Consider the following 26754-nt stretch of genomic DNA (forward strand, 5'->3'; position numbering starts at 1 on the left):
AAAACACTTGTAAGAGATATGTTGAAGCTTTTTTAGCTCAATAATATTGAATCGTGGACTAAAACTCAATAACACTTGAATCACGTAAAATCAAGGTCTTCTTCTTCTTTTAATTATTTCTTTCTTCAGCTCATTTATTTTATAAACATTTTTCAAAAATCTCGGCCGGTAAACAATAATAATAAATATCAGTTTGGACGGGTTAACCCAACTAAATTGACGAAATCATATTTGGTGTGTTAAAATTTAATTTTTTTTAATAATTGGGCGGGTCACAATTAAATATTTGTAACTCGACATTTATATTGAATTGGTAAAAATATATTACAACTCGATCAAACTGATCTATGTACACCCCTGGTCAAGTACATTAGGTGGGTTGACTTTATTTTCAACCTACCCAATCTATATTTGTTAGATTTTTTTGGTTTGGTTTGAGTGGATTGTTCTAATTGAAGGGTTTACAAAAATTCATGTACAACTCTAAATTTAAGTAAACGACCATAAATACATCAAATTTGTCTCAACAGAAAGATTTTTGTGACAGCCAGAGTGAGGTTAGTGGTGGAGATGACTATATTATGAGAGCAGCAGTTAAAAGGAGAGGTTTTGGTTGATGGACATAATTTAGATTGCAAAGAATTTTTAAAGTTCTGAAATAGTCATGTTCTATATTATTGGACCTACAAGAAGGATTTTTTTTTTTTTTGGTGGAGAGAAGGAGCAACAAGATTGTTGGAATTATATGAAAAACTCAGTACCCATTTCTAATTCTATCATAAAGTACCAAACTTTATTTCTAAGGCATTTTTATTTTATGATTTGTTGGGCTATTTGGATCTTTATTAAGCTTTTCCAATTCAATGAAGCTAATTATTGCAATTGATGTTCTTGAATCAATGCAGTTAATTTACTAATTGTTATCTCTACTAATTCTATTCTAAGACATTTTTATCTTTCCAAGAGACTAGCAGTGATATAATATGAGCTATAAAACAGTACTTATAATTTATTTTTGGAACATATTTTTATATAATAACAAAAAATATATAACAAGTAATAAAGAGTAGGAGTACTTGTATTATTAAATTTATCAAAGAGTTACACATATTTATTAGATATATATAATATTATTCGAGAAAATGAAGATGAAGGCTGCAGCTTGGTCCATTCAGTGGGCAGTGGGAGACTATATATATATATATATATATATATATATAGTCTACTTTCGTGGTGTGTAGTCAAAAATGAGAAGTTTTTCCCAGAAAGAACGATAGACATCTCCAAATCCAACATGGGCAGGATGAATAATGTAGTCCTGAATAGTCTCCACACTCTCAAATGTTACCTCAACTATGTGAGTGTACCCTTCTTCCTTATTCTTTTGAGTCACATCTTTACCCCTGCAATGGCAAACAACATTATTAGAATTATATTCATGACTATACTATTATTATAATTAATTAAATGTATGAATTATGAAACAAAATAATCACAAATTACCAGTATACATCTTTCATGGCTGGGATGATATTCACAAGATTCACATACGTCTTGAAAAATTCTTCCTTTTGGGCTTCTGTGATTTCATCTTTGAACTTCAATACAATCAAATGCTTCACTGCCATTCTCTTTCTCAACTTTCTTCTTCTTCTTATTTTTATTTTTTTTTTTTGATAATTATATAAATCACATTATGCTACATACAGTCGATGCCTTGATATATATAGTGGCCATTGGCCACCCTCATTTATTAATTAATTAGGCTTTGCATGCCTAACAATTTATATAAATACATCATTGGAACCTTCTACATTAATTACTACCATCTACTTTGTAAGGTTATACTTAATAAAAAAACAAGTAATCCATGTGCCTAACAATTATACATCCTAAAATTATTGGATCACACTATGTCTAAAATTAAATAACCACAAAAATATAAACCCTCATTTTTCTATAATTTCTCTTCCATTTATATAATTAAATTGTCACCTTCATGAATATAATATTTTGGTACATATTTTGAATGTGCATATATATCTATTCTATATAAAGTGTGCCTATATAACCGAATTCTTGGTTTATGAGAAATTTATGGGTGATATCTTATTTATATTAAAAATAAAATAGTTTATTATTAAAAATAGAATGGTTTAAGAGAAATTCATGGGTCACTTTTTATTTATATATAATAAAATAAAAATAAAATAAATCTCATTAAATTCAAAAAAAGAAAAAAGAAAGATCATTAAATAAAAACAAAAAAAATGACTCAACATCAAATCTTCAATTACACGATACATGTAATTACTCAAACATCACATCTTTCAATTATAAAAAAAAAATGACTTTTTAGGAGGGAAAATATGATTGTCTAATAGAGCTAAAACAATATGTTTCCAGTGTGATGAAAAATTAAAGCAACAATTTTGTTAATATCAAAAAGTTTAATTCAATTAATATTATAATCTTAATTTTACACTTTCTAGAATCAATATATGAACAATAATTTGAATTAATCTTATAATTTTAATTTTTTAATTCAATTAATAATTATTTGTCACATAATTATTAAGTCCTTTCCCTTTAATTTTCCTTTTGTTGATGATACTAATTTATTCATATTTTGATTTCTACAATTTTTGTGTTCAGACCATTAAGGTAGTGTTCTACTAGGGGATCTAACGAGTTTTGCCCCTTCGCTAATGGTCTCTAAGAGTTCAAATTCCAGTATTGTATAAATCTTCAATTTGTTCTATTTCTTATATTAACTGAAATTTTGCTACTTTTTTTTTTTTAATTTACAACTTTATTGTTTATATCTTATTAGGGACATTCATGGAAATTAGGGTTTATTTGAAATATACAATTAATGAGCATTACTTTTTTATCATAGTGTATTTTCCATAGTTGAAAACCTCAATAATCTCTATCATTTGATATCAAATAAAATAAAATTATCATGATGCATACATTATGGTTATTTAATAAGTAATTAGTGTGTTAAAATTGTCAAGCTGATATTTAGAATTGTTTATAATTGAATTGTTTCTTTGTCAAAATTAATATTAAATATATTTATATGTTTATAGGTTTATCTATTTTTTCTTAGATCAATCATGCTCATATAGCAAAAAAATCATACTCATATAGACATGTTATTTTCATTTTGTAATTTAGATCTTCTTAGTCATTATTTAGTTCACTTAAATCTTTTCCGATTATGGTAACTGAAGTTTCGTTTCTTTTAGGTACTCCATTACAAAGATCTGTATTACATGTATTATTTATTTTTGACTATGAGGAGGTGGATTTCTTTATTGGGAAACATATAGCGTGACAAATTATTGTTCATATATTGAATAATTATTTTTGAATAATGGGATTCATATATATAACTGTGTATATTGAATTCTTTATTCAAATAATTATTTTTTATTTTTATGTGATTATTTATTGTTCATATATCTTAAACCCTATTTGATTAAAGTTAAGATTATAAGATTAATTAATTTGTGATTTCTTCCTATACACATAATAATAATCTCACATAATAACTAATAATATTTTTTCTTTAATTTTTAATTGTATAACTTTCAAATAACATAGAAAAAAATTAGCATAAAATTTAGTATACGTGCCTCGCACGTAGCTTTTTACTAGTATATATATACATATGTACACGTACTTTAGTGAATATTGTGTATATTTTGATATGTGTGAGATAGTTAGTGGAGGTAATTGTAACGGGAAATTTGAATTTTCATGCTTAATAAACTCATAAATTGGTTTTTTAAACTAATAATATGTATAATTTGTAAAATGGGATAACTTTTTCCTAAACCCCAAAAAACCCCTCCCATTTTTCCCAACCGTCCCTCTCTCTTCCTCTTTTTCCAAAAAAATTGACTGACCATCGGGCTGGCCATCGGGCTGGCCATCGGGCTGGCCATCGGGCTGGCCATCGGGCTGGCCATCGGGCTGACCATCGGGCTGGCCATCGGGCCCATCGGGCCCTATATCGGGCCTTTGTCTTCAACCCAGATTCAATTTTTTCATCATGATGCATCGGGCCTGCATCGGGCCTGCCCAGAAAATGCAATTTTCAACCCAAAAATCACAGATTCACCACCGCCTTCAACCCAGATCCATCGGACTGGGTTTGCCTTTGATCTCCGGTGGTGTTCGACCGGCATGCGTGCGTGGTGGATCGCCGATGGTGGTTCGGTTGAGATGGGTATGGATGGGCGTGGGTTGGCTTTCGGCGTGGGTGGTTGGACGAGGAGGAGATGGTTGGGGCGGTCGGTCGGTAAGTCAGACAGGGTTGCGTGGAGGGTTGGGGCGGTCGGTGGGTGGGTGGGTGATGATGGTTGAGGGTTAGGGGCGGTTTCCTGCGATGGGGTTTTGGGCGAAGAGCCAAAGAGGCGAAGAGAGTTTGAGGGAAGGAGAGAGAAAGGGTTTGAGTTTTTGAGAGGGGTATTTTTGGAGTTTTGGAAAAGTGATCATATATTTTCAATGTAGAAAAGTATTAGTTTAGGAAAAAAATTATCCCCTAATGCATGCATAGAAATTCAAATTTCCCATTGTAACCGGTTATTTAATAAATTTATTTCTGTTATATATTATTCAGTTCTGATAATGTTAATTTAATAATATCAAGTACAAAGCGGCCTAAAAGTTGAAATGTACTCTAACAGACCTACAACAAGTTGTGGTCCTGGTTCGTATGTTAGGAGGTAGAAGTGTATTTCACACATTGCTTTTGGAGGGCTTTGAGTAATAAAATTATAATACATAATTTCAGGTACTAAGAAAGTTTTGTATAGTGTGTTGCAGTACATTATGTTAATGTTTTAGTACATTCAAATTTTTCCTTTCCCTGATGATTGTTCTTACTTGTAATTTTATTTTTTGATCAAAGGAGAAGAGATTCCCATTAATCAACAAGCACAAAACAACCAAGCTACAACAAAGCCATGACAACAAACTGCCAGGCAAAGCTCACGTCAACAGGCGACAAGTTAACATGTGATTACAAGTATCAAACTTCCTGTGAATATTGCTATACAATCTATACTTAACAATTCTTTAAATCTCTTTAACTATATGAGTGATCATGTATAAGAACTATGTTCATGTATACATTTGTTCCTATTCATCAATAAACAACTGCAGCAAGAATCATTATCACAATGTTATCTCGAACCCTTCCATTTGTATTAGTAATGAAAGACATCCAACCATCAAAATGCAATCCCCAAGCCTTGAAACAAAGCCAGTCGAATAATGCTTGGACTACATGCTTGGAAAAAATTAAATACTGTCAAAAAACAAGTGTTGCAGACTTTCTAAAGCCTGACCACACACCGGACAATCAAGGGAATGGATGTTGATGTGGATATTAGCTACCTGATTCCTTGTAAGAAGCTGAATATGCACCGCTTGCCAAAGAATAAACCTTCGTTTAGAAAGGTTAAGTCTACTCCAAACAACTCTATAATATTTGTCTTCATCACAATTCAGCAAGCTGTTGTAAAGTTTAGCAGCCCCAAACTTGTCTTTCCTCCTACCTGCCATTAGTCGCTGCTGATTGAAAACATTTCTTAAGTGACAAAGTTTCCTACGAGTACCAACTTGAATCCTGAGCAAGCTTATAGTTCCAAATATCAGCTCCTTTTAGATACACAACATTGACCCATAACACATCATGCTTTTTCATAATGGCCCATAGGTATTTAGCCAAAATAGTCTGATTCCACTTGGCCCCTTCTTTAAAACCGAGACCACCAAAATGCTTTGGTCTGCAAACCTTTTCCCAAGAACCAAGATGAACTTTGCTTCTGTCCCCAGATTGACCCCAAAGAAATAACCTGTAAAGCTTCTCAAACTCCTTGACTACATTTTGAGGAAGAACAAAAATGTTCATCCAATAATTTCTTAGGCCCAACAAAACAGTTTAAATTAGCTGCATTCTACTTGCATAAGATAAGTTTTACGTAGCCCATGTATGTAGCCTCTTTTTTATCTTGTCCACAATGATCCCACAGTCTTCCATGCGCCATTTGATAGGTCTCATTGGAACCCCTAAGTATTTATGGGGGAACCTACCCTCCTCGAGCCCAATCATATTGGTTATCTCCACTTTAGTAGTTTCATCCACACCCCCAAAATAAATATTCAATTTAGCAAGATTAATAGACAAACTAGTAATCTTACTAAAATCATCCAATGCTTCCTTAACATGTCTCACAATCTAACTAGTGCCTTTGCAAAATAATATTAAATCATCCGCAAAACAGAGACTAATCAAGTTGAGACTCTTACAAAGAGTCTTGCAACAGTCTTCTAGTAAGGAACTCCATTACCAACACAAATAAAAGAGGAGAGATCGGATCTCCTTGCCTGAGCCCTTTCATACCCTTGAATCTGCCTTGAAGTCTTCCATTCATCATTATATTATATGAAGGTCCTCTTAAGTATGTCATAAAACTTTGCAGGAAAACAAAAAGAAGATTCAGCCAGTTCTCTAGGAAACTCCAGTCAATTGTATCATAAGTTTTACTAAGATCTATCTTTAAAGCACATCACGGAGAGACATTCTTTCTATTGTAGTTCTTGATATAATCTTGAAAAATCAAGATGTTATGGACTATTGTTATATGTTGAATGAAAACTCCTTGGTTCTGGTTAATCAAGAAAGGCAAGACCTCAGCAAGCCTAGAGCACAATATATAGCTTCGATATAAATAGTTGTACAACAAGCAATCAGCTTGTATAGTCAACAACACAAGACGGTGTATCTCTCTTTGGGATCAAAGAGATTGTTGTTTCATTGAATACATCTGGGATGCTTCCTGTAATGAAGAAGTTCTGAATAGCAAAACAAAACTCTGTTCCCCATTCAGGCTAGATAGAGAGAGAAAGAGAGATAGTTTTAGTTTGGGGGTATTTTTGGGGTTTTGAAAAAAAAGGTATAGTTTTTTTAGGATTTAAATTATTGGTTTAGAAATCAAATTTTTTGATTTTCTAAGTATAGAAAATCAAATTTTCCAAATAAAATTAACAATAATAGACTAACCAAACCGTTTACAATAAATTAGAAGAAAATCCTAATATAATGTATGTGAATTTTAATATTTTTCAATTACAGATTATATTAGATTGTAGGTGTGTCATATATAATGTATGTGAATTTTAATATTTATATATTTTACGTTCAGTAACAGTGAAAATTCGACGTATTGATCAATAGTATCATTTAATATTTATAAACAATTAGAAATATTAGAGATATGCATGATATTTAGTTTTTACCTCTAGGTGTTAAGATTTGTTAGTGATGAGATTTTTACCTACACATAAAAGTATATCTATGGGTGAGAATAATTTTGGGAGGAGACTTTTCCATATATAGAATTATGATGAAATTTTGTTGTCACTAAAAATATATTTGTATTAATATATATAATTTCTATAATAATACGTAGCTATTGAAGCTATTGTATATATAAATACAAGACAATATATATAATGAATAATTAAAACCACAATACCATATATAATAAGACTCTTACATATTATATGTAAGCAAACAAAGTGTTACAGATTATATTATATATAATATTTGATCAACATATATATATATATAAGCTATATATAAAAACTATAACTCTGGGATAGCAACGGCCTCTATAAGAGCTAGAGCTAGTAGTACACAGCTTACACACATATATATATAGTACTTCTTATTCCAAATATAATATTAACTCTTATTATTTCTTCTTTAATATATAATATAAGAGTTAATTAATTAAGCAGCAGAAGGTGCAGTGTTTTGGGGTATGGCAGCAGTTGCTAAAGCAGTAAGAAAAGGTCCAAGCTTGATATGACCACCTTTATCACCATCATCATCACCATCCACATGATCATGATCACATTCACAATTATTAGGGCTTTCATGGGTTTGATGATCATGATCATGATGATGGTAGTCCAAGGATTTGTCATTATATATGTCCCACCACTTTTTCACCAGTATCTTTATGTCTTCTCTGTTCATGTTCTCTTCCTCTCCTGTGAATCTCCAAGGCTTCGATCCCTACATATAATAATATGTATGTATTACTTACCATTATATATAATGAATATGTTTTGTTCTTCAACACATTCTCAAAAGACCTCATATCAATGGAGATAGTATTAATTGTCGATGTCGATCCTTATATACTAAAATCATTCACATTTCTAAACAATGTAGAACTAAGGGCAGGTTGAGCTAAGGCCAACTAGGCCCTCGCCTAAAGTCCACCCAGCCCACAGACCCCAAAAATATATTTTTTTTTTAAAAAATATATATTTTTTTAGTAGTTTTTAAAAATACTACATATATTTTAATTAAATGACTTAATAATTTTTATTTTTCTTAGATCCACTTAATTTCAAGGTCAGCCTTGTATAGGGATGTACAATTGCCCTATGGGGACGGGCCCCGCCCCATTAGGGGATTCCCCGCCCCGTCCTCAATGGGGAATAAGCGGGGATGGAGCGGGGATGAGGATTAAAATTCTTAACGGGAACAGGGAGAGCACTCCCCTTTAATTCCTCGCCCCGTGTGCATCCCTAGCCTTGTACATCGTTGGAGATTTTATGATAATAAATTTAGTTTCTAATGATTAAAAACCGTTCGATCAATCCAACTATTGATTTTAATTAACAGTTATAGAGATTAACAGAATGCATATATATATCTAAAGGGAACAAAATCTGATGCATAAATATATATACATACCGCAGCACAATAGTGAGCAACCTTGATGTTATCAAAGTCTACATTTTCAGGGTGACGCCAAAGCATGGCCAACACAAGGTTGTAAACATTTGGAATAGGCTTGTATATGTCCTTGAAAAACATGTTAAGAAAGTCCTGCATGCATAATATATATTACATATTAATTAATTAATTATTACATTAATAATTGATTATTATTAATTAATTAATTGATTAATTACGTACTTGCTCAGCAAAGGCAGTAGGAGGAGTGGTCTCAAGAGCCTCCATGAGATTGTGGTAAGTGACAAGACTTGGCTCGGAAACAAACATGCCGGCGTTGAAGTACAAGGGCGGCGGTGAGCCTGACTCCGCCGGCCATGGAACCCTCTCGGGACACTGCTGGCAGTACCCAATCTTATATTGAGTTGAGAAATTCCAAACTTTCTCACAAAAGCAATCCATCACTGCGTAGAAATACCCATTTGGCCACTCAAATAGGTGGTCAATGTTTTCAAATACTTGTATGTCTCCATCCAAGTATACCATCTTCTCATACTCTTCAAACTACATCATAATTCATATACATATAAATACATAGTATACATTATAGTTAAAAATTTAAATATCATTTTTTTTTACTTATGTTTGTTATTACTAAAAAAATTCGTGATTAAACGTATTAATCACAAAAATTATAACTTATTATAACTAAATATATTTTTAGTTATAAGTGTGATGCTAAAACTAATTTACATGTATCTAAATGCTGTTTTTTAGTCAATTTTTATTGGGACTAAAAATAATATTTATAGCTACAAAAAATTTATATTGCGAGTGAAGAAAAAGTAACTTTTTTAGTAGTGCTTGGTTATAAATTATCGAAAAAGAATTATTTTCAGCAAAAATGTACTAAGCGTAAAATAAGATTCAAATAACATTTAGAAATATTCCATCATTATTAATTCAACAAGATAAATTATATATCTAGTGAAATATTTTCTGTAACTAAAATTTACTCAATCAAAAACCTTAGTATATAAGCTAGGTACGTAGTAGTTTAATTACCCTAAGCAAATATATATACGTATATACGTACCCCCCATATGCGAAGCTTTGAGTAGTTGATGACATAATAAGCCATGGCAAACTGAGTTTGAGTGTTGTTGGGAGGATAGACTGGGTCAATGAGACGAACAATGCATCCTTGAGATCTAAGAATTTGACGATGTTCTTGAGGAACATCGTCCAAAATGGCCACCACAAGAGGGTATGCGCTTTTAACTTTGCGCAGACCCTTGGCTAGCCCAACCACTCCTTTCACATAGTCTCCATTTCCAGCCAAAAATGTCACATAAGCCCTCTTACTACTATTACTTGAAACTCCATCCATCTTACTTATTATAGTCGACATTATTATATATAGAGAAGAGAGAAGAGAGAAGAGAAAGAGACTGTATATATATATATATGTATGTATGGATTGGTTTGGTTTGATTTGAGGTAAGGGGTTGAGAGAGTTGGGCTCTTATATATAGGGGGCATGAATATGATGATGATCAGTATATGTGATGACTACTACTATGGTAAGAATTTGTGTGCATATTATTTTAGCACCACGTGTCTAATATTCCTATAACTAGAATATTTCTTTATTTTGAATGATTAAAGAAAAAGTCATTTTAAAAATTTTTACAATATACACCTCTTTTTAAATAGTTGTACTGATATATTTTTATTTATTTTGGTATTTTAAAAAATATTTAGTGAAAATTATTTTATAATCGTATATGTTGTAATTATTTAAGATATTTAGCAAAATTTTAAGAAATTCACATGACAAAAATAAGGTTTGAAGAGTGTATTGCACGAGTGATTTTTTTTATTATTATTTTATCCGCGTGTGAAATAGACGGTTTGAATATTGATTTAATATATATTATAAATTATTTCGAATTTATCAAAATTTTATAAAATATCTTTAATAATTATAGTTTACACGACTATAAAAAAAAAATTGAACTAAAAAATTCTTACAAATGCTAAAACAGCCAAAACAGTTGAGAATATTTACGTCACCCAAAGTTATAATAGTTCACCATAATTATTTGTTATAAAAATAAAAAATAAAAAGTTCAAGCTGATATTTTGTACTATGTGTGGACAAACTTGATATTCTTTGTTATTTGTCTGTAATTTGAAATAATCATATATAAGATTAGTATTATTAAAGTATTTCCAACATTTCTCTACTTTATCATTTAAAATATATTATTAAAATTTTATATTTTTTATTTTATTTCAAACTTTTAAGTTACTATATATTAATTTCTCTATTTTAATTTTTTTTATCTATATCATTAAAATATTATGATTTATATATTTTAGATCTCACTATTAATTATAATATCTCTATATGTTAAAATTAGTCTAAATTTATGAATATATAATAATATTAATAGAAATATTTTTTAAAAGATAACATATAGTAATATATAAAAAAAAATTATAAAACAACTAATATATATATATATATATTTATATATATATAGATAAAGACACATAAAAAAGCACATACATATGTTATATAATGATTTATATGTATTATTTATTAATCTATATAAATATATATATATATTAGTGGAGAGGGAAGTGTAAGAAAAAGAAAAGAGAAATAAAAGAATGTTACAGCATCATTGACATGTGGTGTAGAATTGATATATTTATTATTTTTGATGATCAGCTAAATTAATTCTCCATTAATTATATATACAGCAGCTGATCATGGAGGTCTTTATTTTGTGTTTTTCAGCTAAACTAGGACTCAATGTTGAACAAATCTGCTTTCAATTAAAATAATTAAATTTGATATCTCAAAAAAAAAATTAAATTTGAATTTAAAACTTTTATAAATCACTAACTACGATTTTTTAATCAAATAGATAAAAATATGAGTCATAAATCTCATATATATATATATATATTAAATAATTAAATTAATTAAATATATGTATGATAATTTCAAATTATTATTGGACGTGAACATGTTAATTTATAAGGGCTGCATGGTCCCAGCTGTACAAGAATCTGTATATACCAACCTAGAATGTAAAACCTATGTTATATAGTACTTAATAAGGTTCTTTATATTGATATTGTCATGTTATCTCTATATTTATTTACATAAAAAAAATACATATATAAATAAAGATTTATTTTTCTTTTAGAACATAAATAATTAAAGATTTATAAAAAGTATTAGTACATAGAGAATATTATATAAGCATTTTAATTATTAATAGCATAGAAGAGAAATTAATGAAAGAAAATGTTCCGCACGGTTCTAACAAGTGAATATTCTGAGCTTCCAAAGTTAAAGTTGTATATGCAGTTGCATCAAAGATCATGAAGAACACCTTTGTTCAAAAATAAAGAATAAAAAATGAAGACCACCTTCCCTTAAGTACTATATAAATATATATATATATATATTTATATATAGTTTCAACTATCATACTCACTCAGATAAGTGATATGTGTGTTTTTTTCACATGAAAAATTCAACTAATTTATTTTCCCATATATATATATATAGTTTTATATAAATTGGTTAAACATGTGTACATAATGACAGAAGACTTAGAATCTACGCTTTTTTCTTTCTTTCTTGTATGATAGTCTAAGAATATAATAATATGAGAAAACAGAATAAAGGTAATTTTCTTTAATAAAGAAAAGCCATTATAATATGTGATATACGTGTATACATTTTGTATATATAACTAACTATCCACATTGAGTGATACAGATTCAACTTTGCATGCAAAAACATAACTATAACAAACATTTTCGCTTTGGACATTGCTATTAATCATCTCCGGTGTCATTTGGTAGACCATATAAGGGATGTAATATGTTTAAATAAAACTTTATATTGTATTAAATAGTACGATTTAAATTTTAAGAAATTGTGACCCGTACTGTCTAATATATAAAATGATTCATATTAACTTGTATAATATTTAGAAATGGTCTGAGACTGGAGTTGGGTCGAGGGGCTAGGGTCCAGGGTCGAGGGACTGGCATCCTAGTTTCGGGATCCGGAGCCAAGGCCAACGCCTGGGCTAGGGTTTAGAATTTGTTAATTTTTATGGTCCAAATAAGAGTATAGTGCAAAAGTTGTTTTACAAAATAATTTTATGAAATCATAATTTGAACCATAAGCTCAAAGATCTCAACATCTTTACATAAATTAAATCTACAATACAATATGAGAATGACTTACCTCTTGATGAACTATCAGGGTATCCTTATTTCTTTTCGTATAGTAATCGATCATTTAATTTAACGCTTTTGATTTTTGTATGAAGAACTCTCACCAAAGTCTTTCAGATCAATTCTCAACATTACATGACAAATGTGGACTTGTAGAATTATATTGAATTTAGTTTAACTTTATTTATTTGATCATTTAAAAATAAATATCTTATCCTGTAAAATATTTAATTAATTAATTAATTAGTTAATTTATTTTGAATTGTCTATTTAATAAAATAATCAAAACAAACTATATAGCATTTATATATCAGTTTACAGGTTGTTGATGCAGTTTTTGTCAACTGATTTAAGAAGATCGTAAAAAATAAGAGGATTGCGATGAATTACTTTGGCTAAATCAAAACACAATAAATAAAAAAGATACTATGGATTTATAGTAATTCACCCCATGTCCTGATGGTAATGGGATGACATATACTTTTTTTAATAACCGAGGTTGCAACTACTTTGTTTTTATTAATTGGATTCGACACACCAGAATTATGTTTTCAAGAGTGTGATAATATACCAAAGTAGATTTATAGGCAAAATCAATATCGAAACTTATGAGTAAAAGGCTCGTGGAAGACACAATACCATATATTTTGTTCAACAACTCTGTATGTATTTTTTGTCTACTATTAAATTGTGCCATTTCTTTTTTTTTTTTTAGAATTAAAGTATGCTCATTTTTAGACAATTTACTTACCTAGTCATAAAACAACTCAAATATAGTTATTAAAATTAAAATTATTTTGGCAAACCCAAAAAAAGAATTACTCAAGCTCAGAAGCGCTTTACCCTTAATCAATCTGATCAGACGGTTGTGAAAGACCCATCAATCACATCAAACGCTAGAGAATCATCACAGCTTGATATTGCACCAGCCGGGAATCGAACCCGGGTCTGTACCGTGGCAGGGTACTATTCTACCACTAGACCACTGGTGCTTCTTGTTTAATGTCCTTCATCAAAAACTAATAATCCAGTAAATTATTTCTAGATCAGGCCCAACTGTTCAAGGCCCATCTAAAGCCCAATAGTTTGATATCAATGATTTATTATCATATAGACCTTGAATTTTGATATAATTATGATATGAGAGTGTTAGACATGTTTCTTGACATATATAGCCATTGATTTAATACAAGTTTGCCTTATCTAACTTTAGCCTCAGAACCAGAAACTTCATAACACAATCCACACAACGAAAGATTTGAGCTTTGAGCTTTGAGCCATGGCGTCTTTGGCTCAGCAATTCACTGGACTTAGATGCGCACCACTCTCTTCTTCTCGTCTCTCGAAGCCTTTCTCCTTTCCTAAGCAGCAACAGACTCATAATAGACCACCAACTCTGCTCCCCATTGTCTCAGCTGTAGCCATTTCCAATGCTCAGACCAGAGAGCGTCTCAAGCTTAAAGAACTCTTCGAAGAAGCTTACGAACGTTGCCGTACAAGTCCCATGGAAGGAGTCACTTTTAACGTCGATGATTTTCACTCTGCTATCGAAAAGTACGACTTCAATTCTGAAATTGGGACTAAGGTATACCACTCATTCTCTCTCTCTCTCTTTTTCTGGGTGTTAATCATAATTCTTGTTTATGTATTTTTATTTAATTCAACCTCAATTATGAAGAAAATGGGTATAAGCTTGAATACCCAACTGAATGTGGCCACTAAGTCATGCTTATAATTTTAGTGTTAGGAACTATTTAACTAATTTAAGCTAACTTAAGACTTAAATTATGGATAAGTGTAAAGAGTAATATCTATCTAATTATTTTTTGCTCTTGATTAGTTTTACATCATGAAACTGATTGTATAAAACGAACAAAAATGCAACTGAAGGAGCAAATTTGCAATTATTTCCATAGTTCAAAATGATTTTTTTACAAGAAAACTCATTGTTCAAAATGATTAGTTTGGCAGGTTGTGAATATTGGTGTTTTATATTTATGATGTAGGTGAGGGGAACTGTTTTCTGTACTGATAATGGTGGAGCATTGGTTGATATTACTGCAAAATCTTCCGCATACTTACCTCTTCAAGAAGCTTCAATCCACAGGCTAAAGCATGTAGAAGAAGCAGGGATAGTTCCTGGTTTGAAAATGGATTTTGTAATTATTGGTGAGAATGAAGTAGATGATAGCTTAATCTTGAGCTTGAAGACTATGCAGTATGATCTCGCATGGGAAAGGTGTAGACAGCTCCAAGCAGAGGATGTTGTTGTTAAGGGTAAGGTAAGTAAGTGCTACAATTTCAGGCAAGTTGGTTAGTTTATTATAGGCATCAGCAATGTCATTCTTGGTGTTATAAGGAGTTAATAATGTAATCACTACTGGAAGTGATCGTAGGATTGTTTTATTGTACTGTTTTTTAATTCAGAAATGTTGTTGAAAACAATGTGCTCAGGTTGTTGGAGCAAACAAAGGTGGAGTTGTGGCTGTGGTCGAAGGCTTAAGAGGTTTTGTTCCTTTCTCGCAGATATCATCGGTTAGTCATTTAACTCAGTTTCCCAATTGTGAGGCTCTTGTTATCTTCAGAAGTTCATCATTGTATTAGTCTTTTAGTATAATTTGGTCGTAGAGAATATGATATTGAATTTGATACAATCGAGAATGTATTTTTCTTTACTCAATAATTGTGAATATGTCACAATTGCTCTTCTAGAATTCAAGTTTTATGAAAATCATTTGTGAAGTCACTTTTTTTGCAGCTTATGGTGTGTGATTTCCTTAAGAGTTCAAGCTTTTATGGGTTTATCAACCGTAACAACTCAATGATATAGACATTTATAAAGTCTTAATCTGTGACCTCTCTTTTTTTTGTGCATACTAGAAAACAACTGCAGAGGAGCTACTTGATAAAGAACTTCCTCTTAAGTTTGTGGAGGTTGATGAAGAACAAGCCAGGCTTGTTCTCAGTAACCGCAAGGCCATGCAAGACAGCCAGGCACAATTAGGAATTGGATCAGTGGTCCTAGGTACTGTCCAGAGTCTGAAGCCATATGGTGCCTTCGTTGACATCGGAGGAATCAATGGCCTTCTTCATGTTAGTCAGATTAGTCATGATCGTGTCGCTGATATTGCAACGGTACTTCAACCTGGTGATACACTCAAGGTATAGATACAAACTCAAATTGTGAGTTTCAGTTATTGAGTCAAAGACTAAATAAATAAATCGATAACTTACATTCAAATTTGAAATTGTGGTTCAGGTTATGATATTGAGCCATGACCGAGAGAGAAGCAGAGTTAGTCTTTCTACCAAGAAATTAGAACCCACTCCTGGAGATATGATTCGCAATCCAAAGCTTGTTTTCGAGAAGGTATTTTCTAAATACTAAAACCCCTGAACTTGTTATCTGCTGTACTTAGTTATCTATAATTAGCAACCAAAATCTAGTTTCTGTTGAGACTTTAACTGTACATACGTTTGTTGTTCTGCTCTAACAGGCTGAGGAGATGGCTCAGACATTCAGGCAAAGAATAGCCCAAGCAGAAGCCATGGCTCGTGCAGATATGCTTCGGTTCCAGCCTGAGGTACTTAAAATTAATATTCCAACACTAGGCTAAATGATGAACAGTAGTAACACCAAATAAATGGGAACCTAATTCTGCATTTATGCTTGAAACTACAGAGTGGATTATCGATCAGCTCAGACGGTATCTTGGGCCCTCTTACTTCCGATTTGCCAGCAGAGGGTTTAGATCTTAGTGACGTTCCCAAAGCCGAAGATGCAGATTCAGAATAAGACACATTTTTCGTCTTCCCCCTTGATTATTATGCTTGTGAAAATTGTTGTCAAACTCACATACTTAGGCTTCCAAGCTGATCAGAAAAGCATTTTGTTCATTACACAAACTGCTAGTATTTTACTTGTTCAATTTGAAAATGTGTGCAAAATTTGTACTACGGACGTAAAATGAGTATAATTAGATTTGAGTAGTTTCAAAGTACTGAACTGATGTGCAAAGCAACAATGTACAAGAACTTAAGTAAACAAAAAGCTATATCTCTTGTATTGAGAATTTGAGAACTTTGAGGTTTAGTTTACTGCAAAATCAGATTGACTAGTAACAAAGACTTGTCCCAAGCAAAATTTAACATTTACAAAAGTATTAACACTCTGAATGTTGTAGATCCTTTGTGCTTTTCCTTTCATGAAAAAAAAAAATGTGAGACTGATAATAGGCAGGCATTATGGTATTAGTGACTAGCTTTTTCCTTTGCTGCTCTTATTGCTTTTCTTTTGCTTCTGTTTGAGTTGAGTAAGGCCTTGAGCTGTTATCTTAACATTGCCAATTATGGCAGCAACCAGTTCAGGATCAGTGCATGCTTTCATCAATTCCTTCTCTCTAACTGTTGCTTCTGGTGTGTGGCTGAACAAATTCATAGCCGTTTTCGCAGCTATACAATACAAGAAAATTAAAAGTGTAAGATAACTAGAAAAGATAGAGATGAAACAAAAAGGAAAAATGCAAGTGGTCAAAGAAAGGGTAATGAGCTTAAATGAATTGCAGCAAGTTTTGTAGTTTTCTTGTTAAGAGTTATGTTATGCTATTCTTCATTATTGTTTCTCTTCTACTTTTTCCTTCCTTAATGTAAAACTTACAATAAAACAGTAAAAATGATCTGTTCATCAGTGCAAGCACAAAGGGTATATAAGCCAAAGCACAAGCATAAAAGAGAGGTTCTCGCGCATAAGCATGCAATAGGAAGGTGAAGATAATGGTTACCTTTTCCTTTCTTTGCATTGCCAGGAGTTATTTTCACACGGTATTTATAAGATTGAACTGCGCTGTAAGGACCGCAGACTGGAACGGCATATAAGAGGATATCAGTAGGCAGTGGATTCCCGGTTAAGTAATCAACATCATTCAGTTTTTCTTTCTCTTCTTCACCAATCTCATGAATGTCATCCTCCTCCATGACTACCTTGTCCATCTCAGAAGCATTTTCGTCCAAGGGTACATGAGGAACTTCAACTTCACTCACAAGACTTTGTGACACATCACCCAGATGCTCTTGACAGTCCCGGGATAAGTGACCGGGCTTTTTACATTTATAACATATTTTAAGTGCATCATCTAGAGGACCTGCCAGATAAAATAAAACAAAGAGAAAAAAGATAACATTATTATTACAATTTTAAGGATTAAAACACAATGAAACTAAGAAGCAACAAGTTCAATCAATAAAAATTAGGAGTATCACCGTCAGATTTGTTCACTATAGTCGGAGCTGCATCTACATTCTGTGACTCAGTGGTGTCTTTCTTGTTTGTGTTTCCTGCAGACTGAGATTAACATGTCAAAGGTCATCAAGTAATTAATTGGATAGACAAAAGTAGAAATCAGTAATAGCTGTGCAACAATGGATATTTTGAAAGTTATAGCAGTCCCAATAGTTATCCTAGATGACCCACTTATAATATCAGCATAGAAAAAGGTTACTTTAAACGTGGGAAAAAACATAGATTACAGTGCAAAAATAAATCAGGTACAAGGTCAAGTACTGTGCAAGTCATAGTACTTACAGCAAGTAAAGCCATGCGGATTTTCCTTTCTTCCTCGTCTTGATCAGCATACTTCTCTTTCATTTTCTTGAGCTTACTCTTCTGTCCTCGGCTGATCTTTCCACCAACTGGCTTTGCATCAGGAACATGCTTTTCAGAATGATTGCTTGCTCCTACTGGTTTTTTCTTCCCTTCCTGCTCAACATTTGCAGCACCATTTTTCTCGCAATGATTGCTTCCTCCGGGATTTTTTTTCCCTTCCTGCTCAACAGTTTCTGTGTCGTTTTTCTGGCCTTTCTTGAGCTTTCTTCTTTCAGCTTTTGAGACATACGGTTTGTCTCTTGCTGCTGCCTTCTTCTCTTCATGATCATGTTCCTCTACCAAATCTGCTTGAGAAGTTTCAATCTTGTACTTTTTACCCGATGTAGTGGCGGATCCAAGCTCAAGAGCTCTATCAAGGAGATCCTCAAGTTGAGGCGGGACTGAAACAACATTAGATACATTCTCTTGATTGACATCAGCAAACGTCTTACTGTCATTAGTGGAGAGTTCTGATGAGTTTACTGGTTCAGCTGGGGAAACTGTTTGAAAATTTTGAGTAGAATCAGCTCCAGATAAACTATCTGGCCTGATTAGATTTGTAGGCAAACTAGGCAGGCTTTTTGACTCTTCAAGTTCTTCAGTCTCTGACTCCGAATCAGATTCTTCTTTGGGAGGAGCACTTTCATCAACCCCATCCATTCCTTCTTCCTCACCTCTCACCCTTCTTTCATTTAAATGTGAACCCAAGGAACTCTCATCCAAGCGAAATAACAAGGCAAAACCCATAACTAGAGGGTGTGGAGGAAGAAAGTTCTTCTTCCCACGAATCATGAAACTACCAACTGTAAGATATTCCCCGGTAGGAGCAGTTTTACTAACTTGGTGAGGATAAACCCACCAAGCGCTCGTGACAATCTTTGAATTCCATGCCTGGCTGTGGCACACCTATAGATTGGTATTAAAAAGCTAAGGTTTAAACACTAGTACAATCTAACTCAATATTGACAATAATACTACAGAAAAATTAACTATTACGAAAAAACCATACTTACTGTGAAACATCCAGCTTGGTTCAATGTTAGTGGGGGTATTGGTTGTTCAGGCCTGTGGTTCTTTATCACGGTGGTAGAAGCCCCATGCAGCTCTGCATGAACATACCTGTTGCATAACACCATCACATTATCAGATATAGCCAAAAGTGCAGCAAAATTTTAGCAATTTGGCACATTAGTAAAAGCTGAAATCATTTAACCATGGAACATGCTAAGAGAAAATATAAACAGCTATTAAACTTACACATCCCCCTTTGACATATAGCGCTTGACTATCATCTCATTCTGTTGAGCATCACGTCCACTAATAACCAAATAGTTCTCACTGCTTATGAACCAGTTAAATTTTTCAAACCAGTGAACTCTTCGCATATGTGAAATTGTAGCAACAGTTTTTTCCTGCGTAGATTTTTTTAAGAAAAATGAGAGGATCGAACACTTTGGGAGCATCTTAACTAATATTCTTTAATAAAGTATACTAAACATGTATAACATGAGTGGTTTCGTTTCTAACCTTCTCTCCACCCCTCCCATCCCTGGTCTAGTGAGACTCTATGTGAATTTTATAAAATCAAAACTTTCTTTTCTTTCTCCTAAATTTTATAACTTTGCAACTAAATCTATTTAAATATTTATGCCCTCCACTTTAACTTTTCTTTCATCATCTTCTTTATAAAAAAGATAGTTTGATTTCATTTCATGGTAGGTGATAAGAAGCAGAAATATTTCATCATTAACTGTAGAAAGTTTAACTTACAGTATATGTTATTCAGATCCCTAATGAAGAAATTTATCTCTTTCTTTTCTTCTTTTTTCAGTTAAGGTTGTTTGATTAATGGTGGTGTATAATAAGAAAAATAACTTATTTTCCTCTTGTTCACCAGCCATAGAATTTATAACCAATAATATTATTGATTATTAAAAATTAAATAAAACTGATCTGTATTAGCTTATGATCTTCCAGTTTGTATGTTGTAACAGGCATGCTATTGCATAGAGGTTTCCCAAATCATGAGTAATTGGAATGGGTCTACAGTCAATTGAGTACATGACAAGTTCACAAGAGATCAAAGAGAATAAAATATTATGAGGCAATGAAGTTGTCAAAATAACAAAAATTTGTACAAAACTATTGAACAGTAAGAACATCTCTGAGGGAAAAGAAACAAACCTGGCTCAGCTGGAGACGAGTCTTTCTTTCTGCAGCTTTAAATGCTTTTTCATGTGCTGTGACAGTCTTTTCCTGTTTGCTCTCCTGCTTTTTCTTTAGTTCATACCACCGTCGTGCATTGGCGTGAGCTGAGAGAGCCAAATCGACTTCTACCTAAAATAGTTAAGAGATAGTCGTGAAGAGTAAATATGGATACTGACATACAACGATTCAGATAGCACATACTCCATGCATGCTCAATAACATATTCCCCTCTTTATGTAAAAACAGTACATGTATTATAGTTAAGGGGACATTCCAACAACATAAAGAGAGCCTCTATGTTATTGAGCATGAAGAGATTATGAAAACGATAATCATTCCAAATAGGAATTCTTTTACATTAATTCATTGATAAAGCCAGAGATAGTACAGGCTAAACAGCTGATTATTCATTTACATCAATAAAATCATCTAATAGTGTGTGTGGATCGTTATATACTTAGAACTAGTCCTATATCTTGAAGACACAATTCTAACATTTACATGCATAAAGAAGAGAAGAGAAAAGGAAAATAAATTAAAAGTTCTTCATTATACAAATATACAGAAAATAATCACAAAGCCTGATCAGTACCTTATCTGCCGGGAGCGTTTTTTCATCGTCATCCATTTCATCAAGGTTGTTGCTTAAAAGCAATGTCATACAATTTCTCTCTAGATAAAGCTTGTCAATGAGGCAAGCAACTGGATTACCAGATTTCTTCTCTTCTTTCACCATACGAGCAAGATCCTCCCAACTCATACCATTTGCAAGAGCCACACGAACGGCTAATATAGCAGCATCTACATCTTCTAAATTGTATTCTATCAGTTCTGCCATTTTAACACTACGGTCAACTTCTTGTCTAAGAGTAAGCACTCGATTTTCCTGCATCGTGGAATTGAAACAAATTAATTCTGCTGTTGAATATTTAGATAGTAATTAAATGAAAATTAATTTAATTCCAGAGGTCAAAGAATTTGGCTGACTGAATTTACTAATGGCGTCAATATGCAGTACTCTTTCCAAATACAACACTGTCCCATAGTAATTATTTTCAGAGTAGAAAGCATGCCATCAATTTCACATGTGTTTATGTACTTCAATCAAGATTGGGGACTGATGCACATAATAATGAGTTCCTAAACATTTCCACTTGCACTAGAATAGCCTTCTAGTTTCCCCTCATCTAACAACTCAAACAATACTTAAACACAATGCAGGAAGCATAGTAATTGCTGGAAGTGGATCTTTAGAGGCCATGAAAACATAACACCGATTAAAGAATTCAAAAAATAAGTACCTGATCTGTCCGTATCTTGGTAAGTTTCTGGATGGCAGAGAACTCTTTTGATTTCTGCTGTTGGTCAGCTCTCTGACTCTCAATTTTGCTGTAGAATTCATCCAAAGCTGCATCAAATGTCTCAAACTGAGTGTGCTCCCGAGACTTGAATTGGTTTAGTAATATGGGGCAAAATTCATCATACATCTGCAAAAGCGAAAAAACAAAAAGCACACATTAAGAATACTGCACAAACAAAGAAATGGAAAAAGCAGAGTAGTGTAATGATGGATAACCTGGTTTCTACTTCCTGTTTCTGGTTCAGACAGAGGGACATCCTTCCCTAAAACTTTCTTCTGCATCAAAATATATCCTTCAGGAATTCGATCACCTGATATGATATCATGCAGCCAGTCTTCAAACCTCTCAACACTTTGGGCCAAAACCTGAAGTGTACTATCATCCAACATGCTATCTTTACTAACTTTCATGTTTGGAGCTAGGCCAGAATCTAATATGATATGCTCAGAAAGTGCAGGTCCATAGCCAAGCCCCTCCCCCAGAATAACTTTTAAAGTGGGTTGTTTGGCACGAGCACCATCAGAAGTCTTTCCTCCTTTGTGAGTAACCTGCTTTTCTTTTGAGTTAGCACGCACCTTATTTCCGCTATCATTAACCTTATCAGACTCAACCTTATCAGCTTCAATGCTATCACGTTCCTGAGAAGTTGTAAGAGCTGCCTGCAACTTAGAAATAGTTGTTCGCTCAAAAGTTCTACAAATTTCAGTTGGATAACGATGTCTTGACATGATAGCAACCCCTTTATCATCATCCCTAGTGAAATGAGACAGTATTATTTATCTGACAGCATGCCCATTACTGAAAGAATAAGAAAAGACACTTCCTAGAAATAATTACTTATAGTAATAATAGCAAAAGGAGTAGCAGAACCAGATACTATATATAAATTCAACTTCAACCGAGACAAAAAGCCAATAGGTAACAACAACATTTCTAGATTTTAACATTTATTATACTCAAATTGCACATGTCAAGTACACCATCATAAATAGATTCAGCCAGCAACTCCATTAATACGCTTAAAAAGGGATCGGGGAGAAAAGAGTATAGAAAACAAATGCATTTGATGCATTTTGGTAAACCTTTGATTGTCATGATAAATTCAATGAAAAAAAAAAAGAATGTCAACCACAAACCTGTGGGACCGAAGTAGTGTCAAGACTGTAAAATCAGAATCTGCAAGAATAATGTTTCCTTGGGCATATAACTCCAATATAACATAGTATGCACTAGCACCCAATCCAAATTGAAAGAGAACAATCTGCAAAGTGTCAACGTTTAAAAGAATTAGACAAAGAACAGTTATGAAATCCAGTAGGAGTTCACAACAATAGTGAATTCCATCATGAATGCTGTCAAACAGTTAAAAATAGGAAGCATAAACTCAGCAACTATCAAATGAACCTTTCATTTTTAGGATAACTCATACAAACAATTATTGATTCTAATGTAAACATGGAAACAATGAATATTTGTAATCAGCAGCAGCATCATACTCCCTAAAAAGAACAAAAAGATAGGCCCTTTATGTGATGATACAGTACAGACCCTATCATATCCAAGCTGTCTCACATCCTCCAATCTTCTCGTCCGTATATGTTTCCTGAGCTTGAGAGTAAACCCAGATGGAGTATTACTCTTATCCCTGTAAAACAATGCTAAGTTAACCACATTTCATTGGTGCAAGAACCAATACAAATTTTCAGTTGAAGAATCATAAAGTGAATGGTTTTAATTTACCGGACATAAGCAGTAGTGTGTAGCCTAACACCACTTTCCATGAGAAGAAAAACCTTTTCACTCTCACCAGACTCAGTGACGCCACTGCTATACATGAGCTTGAACATATACGTCTACAGCAAAAATAATAAATAAATTTGAGAGATTAAGAATAATAAATTAGGGGAAAAAGAAAGAAATGAAAGGAGAAGAAGAAGACCTTGGGAGAGATATCGTAGACATTAGAACATCGCATTCCGATCAATCTACGCAAACACTTGACCTCTGCGGCCACATCGGCCGTGTTCATCCGGACCTTCACCATCTTCGCTCGCTGGTTCTCTCTCTCTCTCTCTCTCTCTCTCTCTCTCTCTCTCTCTCTTGGATGATGATGATCAGAGTGAAACCATAGAAGAATGGAGTTATTATTATTTGTAATTAAGCTAAAATTATTAGACGATTTCAAAGAGAAAAAAGACAGACAAGAATCTAGATAGATACAACAAAATTACACTTAGGAAATAATTTTCTGTCAAAATATATTATATTTGATGTTACAAATTATTCATCCAATATTAATATGTTTTGTAAATTAAAAATATATATTTCTTATTATATTATCTATATTTTTCTTATACTTGAAAAAAAAGAAGAAGAAGAAGAAAGAAGAAAAATAAACAAACATATGATATACTATTTATCAAAAACAAAAATTAACTTGAGAGTTTTGGTTGAAAGATGGTGATAAGAATAGTTGTTACTTTCAAGCCACGAGTGTTCGTAAAAGGATAAATTATATTTCTAAGCTGCAAAATGATAGTGGCGCTTGGTTTACTGTTTTGGATGCTGAGTGAGGTAAGCTACTTGATGATATTCAATTTTTGGTTTCAACTTCTCAAAATGATGATCTAGTGTGACCTGTTTCGAAAGAGGAAGTTCGTAGAGCCTTGTTTTAAATGCATTCAGATAAGGCTCTGGGTCCTCATGGGATGAGTCCGGGGTTTATAAAAAATTATGGCATATTGTAGGGGCGGATGTGGTGAAGTTAGTTCAACAGATTTTCTCTTTGGGTGAGTTTCCAATTGGCATTAATGACACCAATATTATTCTTAGTCCAAAAAATAAGAATCTTGTGAAGATGGGTGATTTAAGGCAAATTTCTTTGTGTAATGTGGTTTACAAGATTGTTTATAAGGTTATGGCCAACCAATTTAAAGTGGTGCTGCCACAAGTTATTTCTAATACACAAAGTGCATTTATACCGGGTCGGCTGATTTTCGATAATATCATGGTATCGTTTGAAATTATCCACTACTTGAAGCGTAAGGTATCCGTGAATGAGGGGGTTATGGCGTTAAAACTTAATATGAGTAAAGCGTATAGTAGGATGTAGTGGAATTATCTCAAGTTTATGCTTCAGAAACTTGGTTTGTCACAACATTAGTGCAACTGTTATTGGGTTCTTTTCCATGGTGAGGTATCAAGTTAGTCATGGTGGTCATAGGATGGGGCCTATTATTTCTTCTCGATGGATTAGGCAAGGAGACTTTTGTCTCCTTATCTATTTTTTATTTGTGTTGGAGGCTTTTCGGCATTACTTTGTTGGTATGAGCAAAATCAATTAATAAAGGGGTGTTGTGTGGCTAAGGGTGCTTCGTCAATTTTTCATATGTTGTTTGTTGATGATAACTATATTACGGGAGGGGCTCAAAGAGATGGAGATTCTACATAATTTTGATAGGATATCAGGAGAAAAGATTAATTTGACTAAATCTACTACTTTTTTTAGTAGGAATGTGAGCGATGTTATTTAGGAGGTTGTTTATGCTATGTTAAATATAAATGAAGCTAGTGAGAATATTATGTACTTAAATCTCCCAAGTATAATCGGTTGAAACTAGTCTATTGTATTGGGCTTCCTGAAAGAGAAGATAAGGAAGCATATACAAAGTTGGAATGGTAAACTCTTGTCGTGTTTTGGTAAGGAGGTTCTAGTTCGTAATGTGGCTCAAAGTCTTCCAGCTTATGCTATGAGCGTTTTTCTATTTTTGCGGGAATGTGTCTTGATTTGGAACAACTTATGGTTAATTTTCGGTGGAAGTCATCTACGGATTCCTGCCAAGGAATTTCGTGGATGAGTTGGGAGAGGAATGGCAGGTAGTAAGGAGGTTGGGGAATTGGGTTTTTGATCTCTTCATGATTTTAATTTGGCTATGTTGGGTGAACACGCTTGGAGGTTTCTCACTAAGCTTGCTTCGTTGGTTTCTAGAGTCTACAAAGCTCAATATTTTTAGAATGAGAACTTCCCTTCGGCAGAATTTGACAACATAAAACATCCCAAGTTTTTTCACCCACCACAAAAATACTACTAATATTTTTATTGGCCAAACCAGGTTCCAAACTAGCTAAACTTGGAATTGAACCATTCGGAAGCCACAAATCATCAAATAAAAGAGTCTCCTTCCCATTACTAGTTCCCTTCCTTACCCCCTTACAAGCCAACTCTTTTACCTCAATAAGACTTCTCCAAATATAACTTGGATTGTTGCCAAGTTCTGCTGAAAGAAGATTCTCATTCATAAAATACTGAGCTTTATAGGCTCTAGAAACCAACGAATCAGGCTTAGTCAAAAACCTCTAAGCGTGTTCACCCAACATAGCCAAATTGAAATCATCAAGACATCAAAAACCCAATCCCCCAACTGGCTTCAAAGAGTCATGGACAAATTAATTTTGCCATCAATCTGTTTTTGTCAAAGGTAGATGGATTGTTGAAAAAC

The 26754-nt window shown here is 32.9% G+C and overlaps 4 protein-coding genes, 1 non-coding gene and 1 pseudogene across 5 annotated transcripts; 1 reads left to right on the forward strand and 5 right to left on the reverse strand.

Moving 5' to 3' along the window:
* Positions 1-986: 986 nt before the first annotated feature.
* On the reverse strand, positions 987-1662 carry LOC115723438 (olivetolic acid cyclase-like). Its single transcript, NM_001397939.1, is given in 2 exon segments — positions 987-1403; positions 1504-1662. Coding segments are annotated over 2 exon segments (306 nt in total). The 5' UTR covers positions 1629-1662; the 3' UTR covers positions 987-1222.
* Positions 1663-7531: 5869 nt separating this feature from the next.
* On the reverse strand, positions 7532-10309 carry LOC115723422 (galactinol synthase 1). The gene is made up of 4 exons (XM_030652909.2): positions 9870-10309; positions 9017-9337; positions 8792-8926; positions 7532-8101 (listed from the first exon to the last, which is right to left on the reverse strand). The coding sequence occupies exons 1-4, from the start codon at positions 10182-10184 to the stop codon at positions 7814-7816; spliced, it is 1059 nt and encodes a 352-aa protein (XP_030508769.2). The 5' UTR covers positions 10185-10309; the 3' UTR covers positions 7532-7813.
* Positions 10310-13869: 3560 nt separating this feature from the next.
* Positions 13870-13961, reverse strand: LOC115724357 (small nucleolar RNA snoR114; annotated as a pseudogene).
* Positions 13962-13966: 5 nt separating this feature from the next.
* TRNAG-GCC (transfer RNA glycine (anticodon GCC)) lies at positions 13967-14037 on the reverse strand. The gene has a single exon. It is a non-coding gene; the product is annotated as a tRNA-Gly (tRNA).
* A 141-nt stretch (positions 14038-14178) lies between these two features.
* LOC115723417 (small ribosomal subunit protein bS1c) lies at positions 14179-17115 on the forward strand. Its single transcript, XM_030652902.2, has 7 exons — positions 14179-14630; positions 15052-15327; positions 15500-15580; positions 15926-16207; positions 16305-16415; positions 16543-16629; positions 16728-17115. The coding sequence occupies exons 1-7, from the start codon at positions 14325-14327 to the stop codon at positions 16839-16841; spliced, it is 1257 nt and encodes a 418-aa protein (XP_030508762.1). The 5' UTR covers positions 14179-14324; the 3' UTR covers positions 16842-17115.
* Positions 17087-24551, reverse strand: LOC115723399 (uncharacterized). Its single transcript, XM_030652874.2, has 14 exons — positions 24195-24551; positions 23996-24108; positions 23804-23900; positions 23392-23516; positions 22471-23008; positions 22196-22381; positions 21487-21780; positions 20871-21023; positions 19944-20098; positions 19700-19805; positions 18627-19592; positions 18305-18386; positions 17827-18186; positions 17087-17497 (listed from the first exon to the last, which is right to left on the reverse strand). Exons 1-14 carry the CDS (start codon positions 24297-24299, stop codon positions 17304-17306), a joined length of 3474 nt encoding a protein of 1157 aa, XP_030508734.2. The 5' UTR covers positions 24300-24551; the 3' UTR covers positions 17087-17303.
* Between the last annotated feature and the right edge of the window lie 2203 nt (positions 24552-26754).

This window comes from Cannabis sativa, chromosome 9 (assembly GCF_029168945.1).
Source record: "Cannabis sativa cultivar Pink pepper isolate KNU-18-1 chromosome 9, ASM2916894v1, whole genome shotgun sequence".
Classification (NCBI taxonomy): Eukaryota; Viridiplantae; Streptophyta; class Magnoliopsida; order Rosales; family Cannabaceae; genus Cannabis; species Cannabis sativa.

Excerpts from the sequence above, each read along its gene's own strand:
- LOC115723417 (XM_030652902.2), top strand. The coding sequence starts at position 14,325 with ATGGCGTCTTTGGCTCAGCAATTCACTGGACTTAGATGCGCACCACTC. Across the intron at positions 15,581-15,925 it reads CTTTCTCGCAGATATCATCG|AAAACAACTGCAGAGGAGCT; the intron begins GTTAGTCATTTA and ends TGTGCATACTAG. Across the intron at positions 16,208-16,304 it reads AACCTGGTGATACACTCAAG|GTTATGATATTGAGCCATGA; the intron begins GTATAGATACAA and ends ATTGTGGTTCAG.
- LOC115723399 (XM_030652874.2), bottom strand. The coding sequence starts at position 24,299 with ATGGTGAAGGTCCGGATGAACACGGCCGATGTGGCCGCAGAGGTCAAG. Across the intron at positions 23,009-23,391 it reads ACACTACTTCGGTCCCACAG|GGATGATGATAAAGGGGTTG; the intron begins GTTTGTGGTTGA and ends TCATTTCACTAG. Across the intron at positions 22,382-22,470 it reads AAACAGGAAGTAGAAACCAG|ATGTATGATGAATTTTGCCC; the intron begins GTTATCCATCAT and ends TCGCTTTTGCAG.
- LOC115723422 (XM_030652909.2), bottom strand. The coding sequence starts at position 10,184 with ATGTCGACTATAATAAGTAAGATGGATGGAGTTTCAAGTAATAGTAGT. Across the intron at positions 9,338-9,869 it reads CAAAGCTTCGCATATGGGGG|TTTGAAGAGTATGAGAAGAT; the intron begins GTACGTATATAC and ends ATTATGATGTAG. Across the intron at positions 8,102-8,791 it reads TTGCTCACTATTGTGCTGCG|GGATCGAAGCCTTGGAGATT; the intron begins GTATGTATATAT and ends TATTATATGTAG.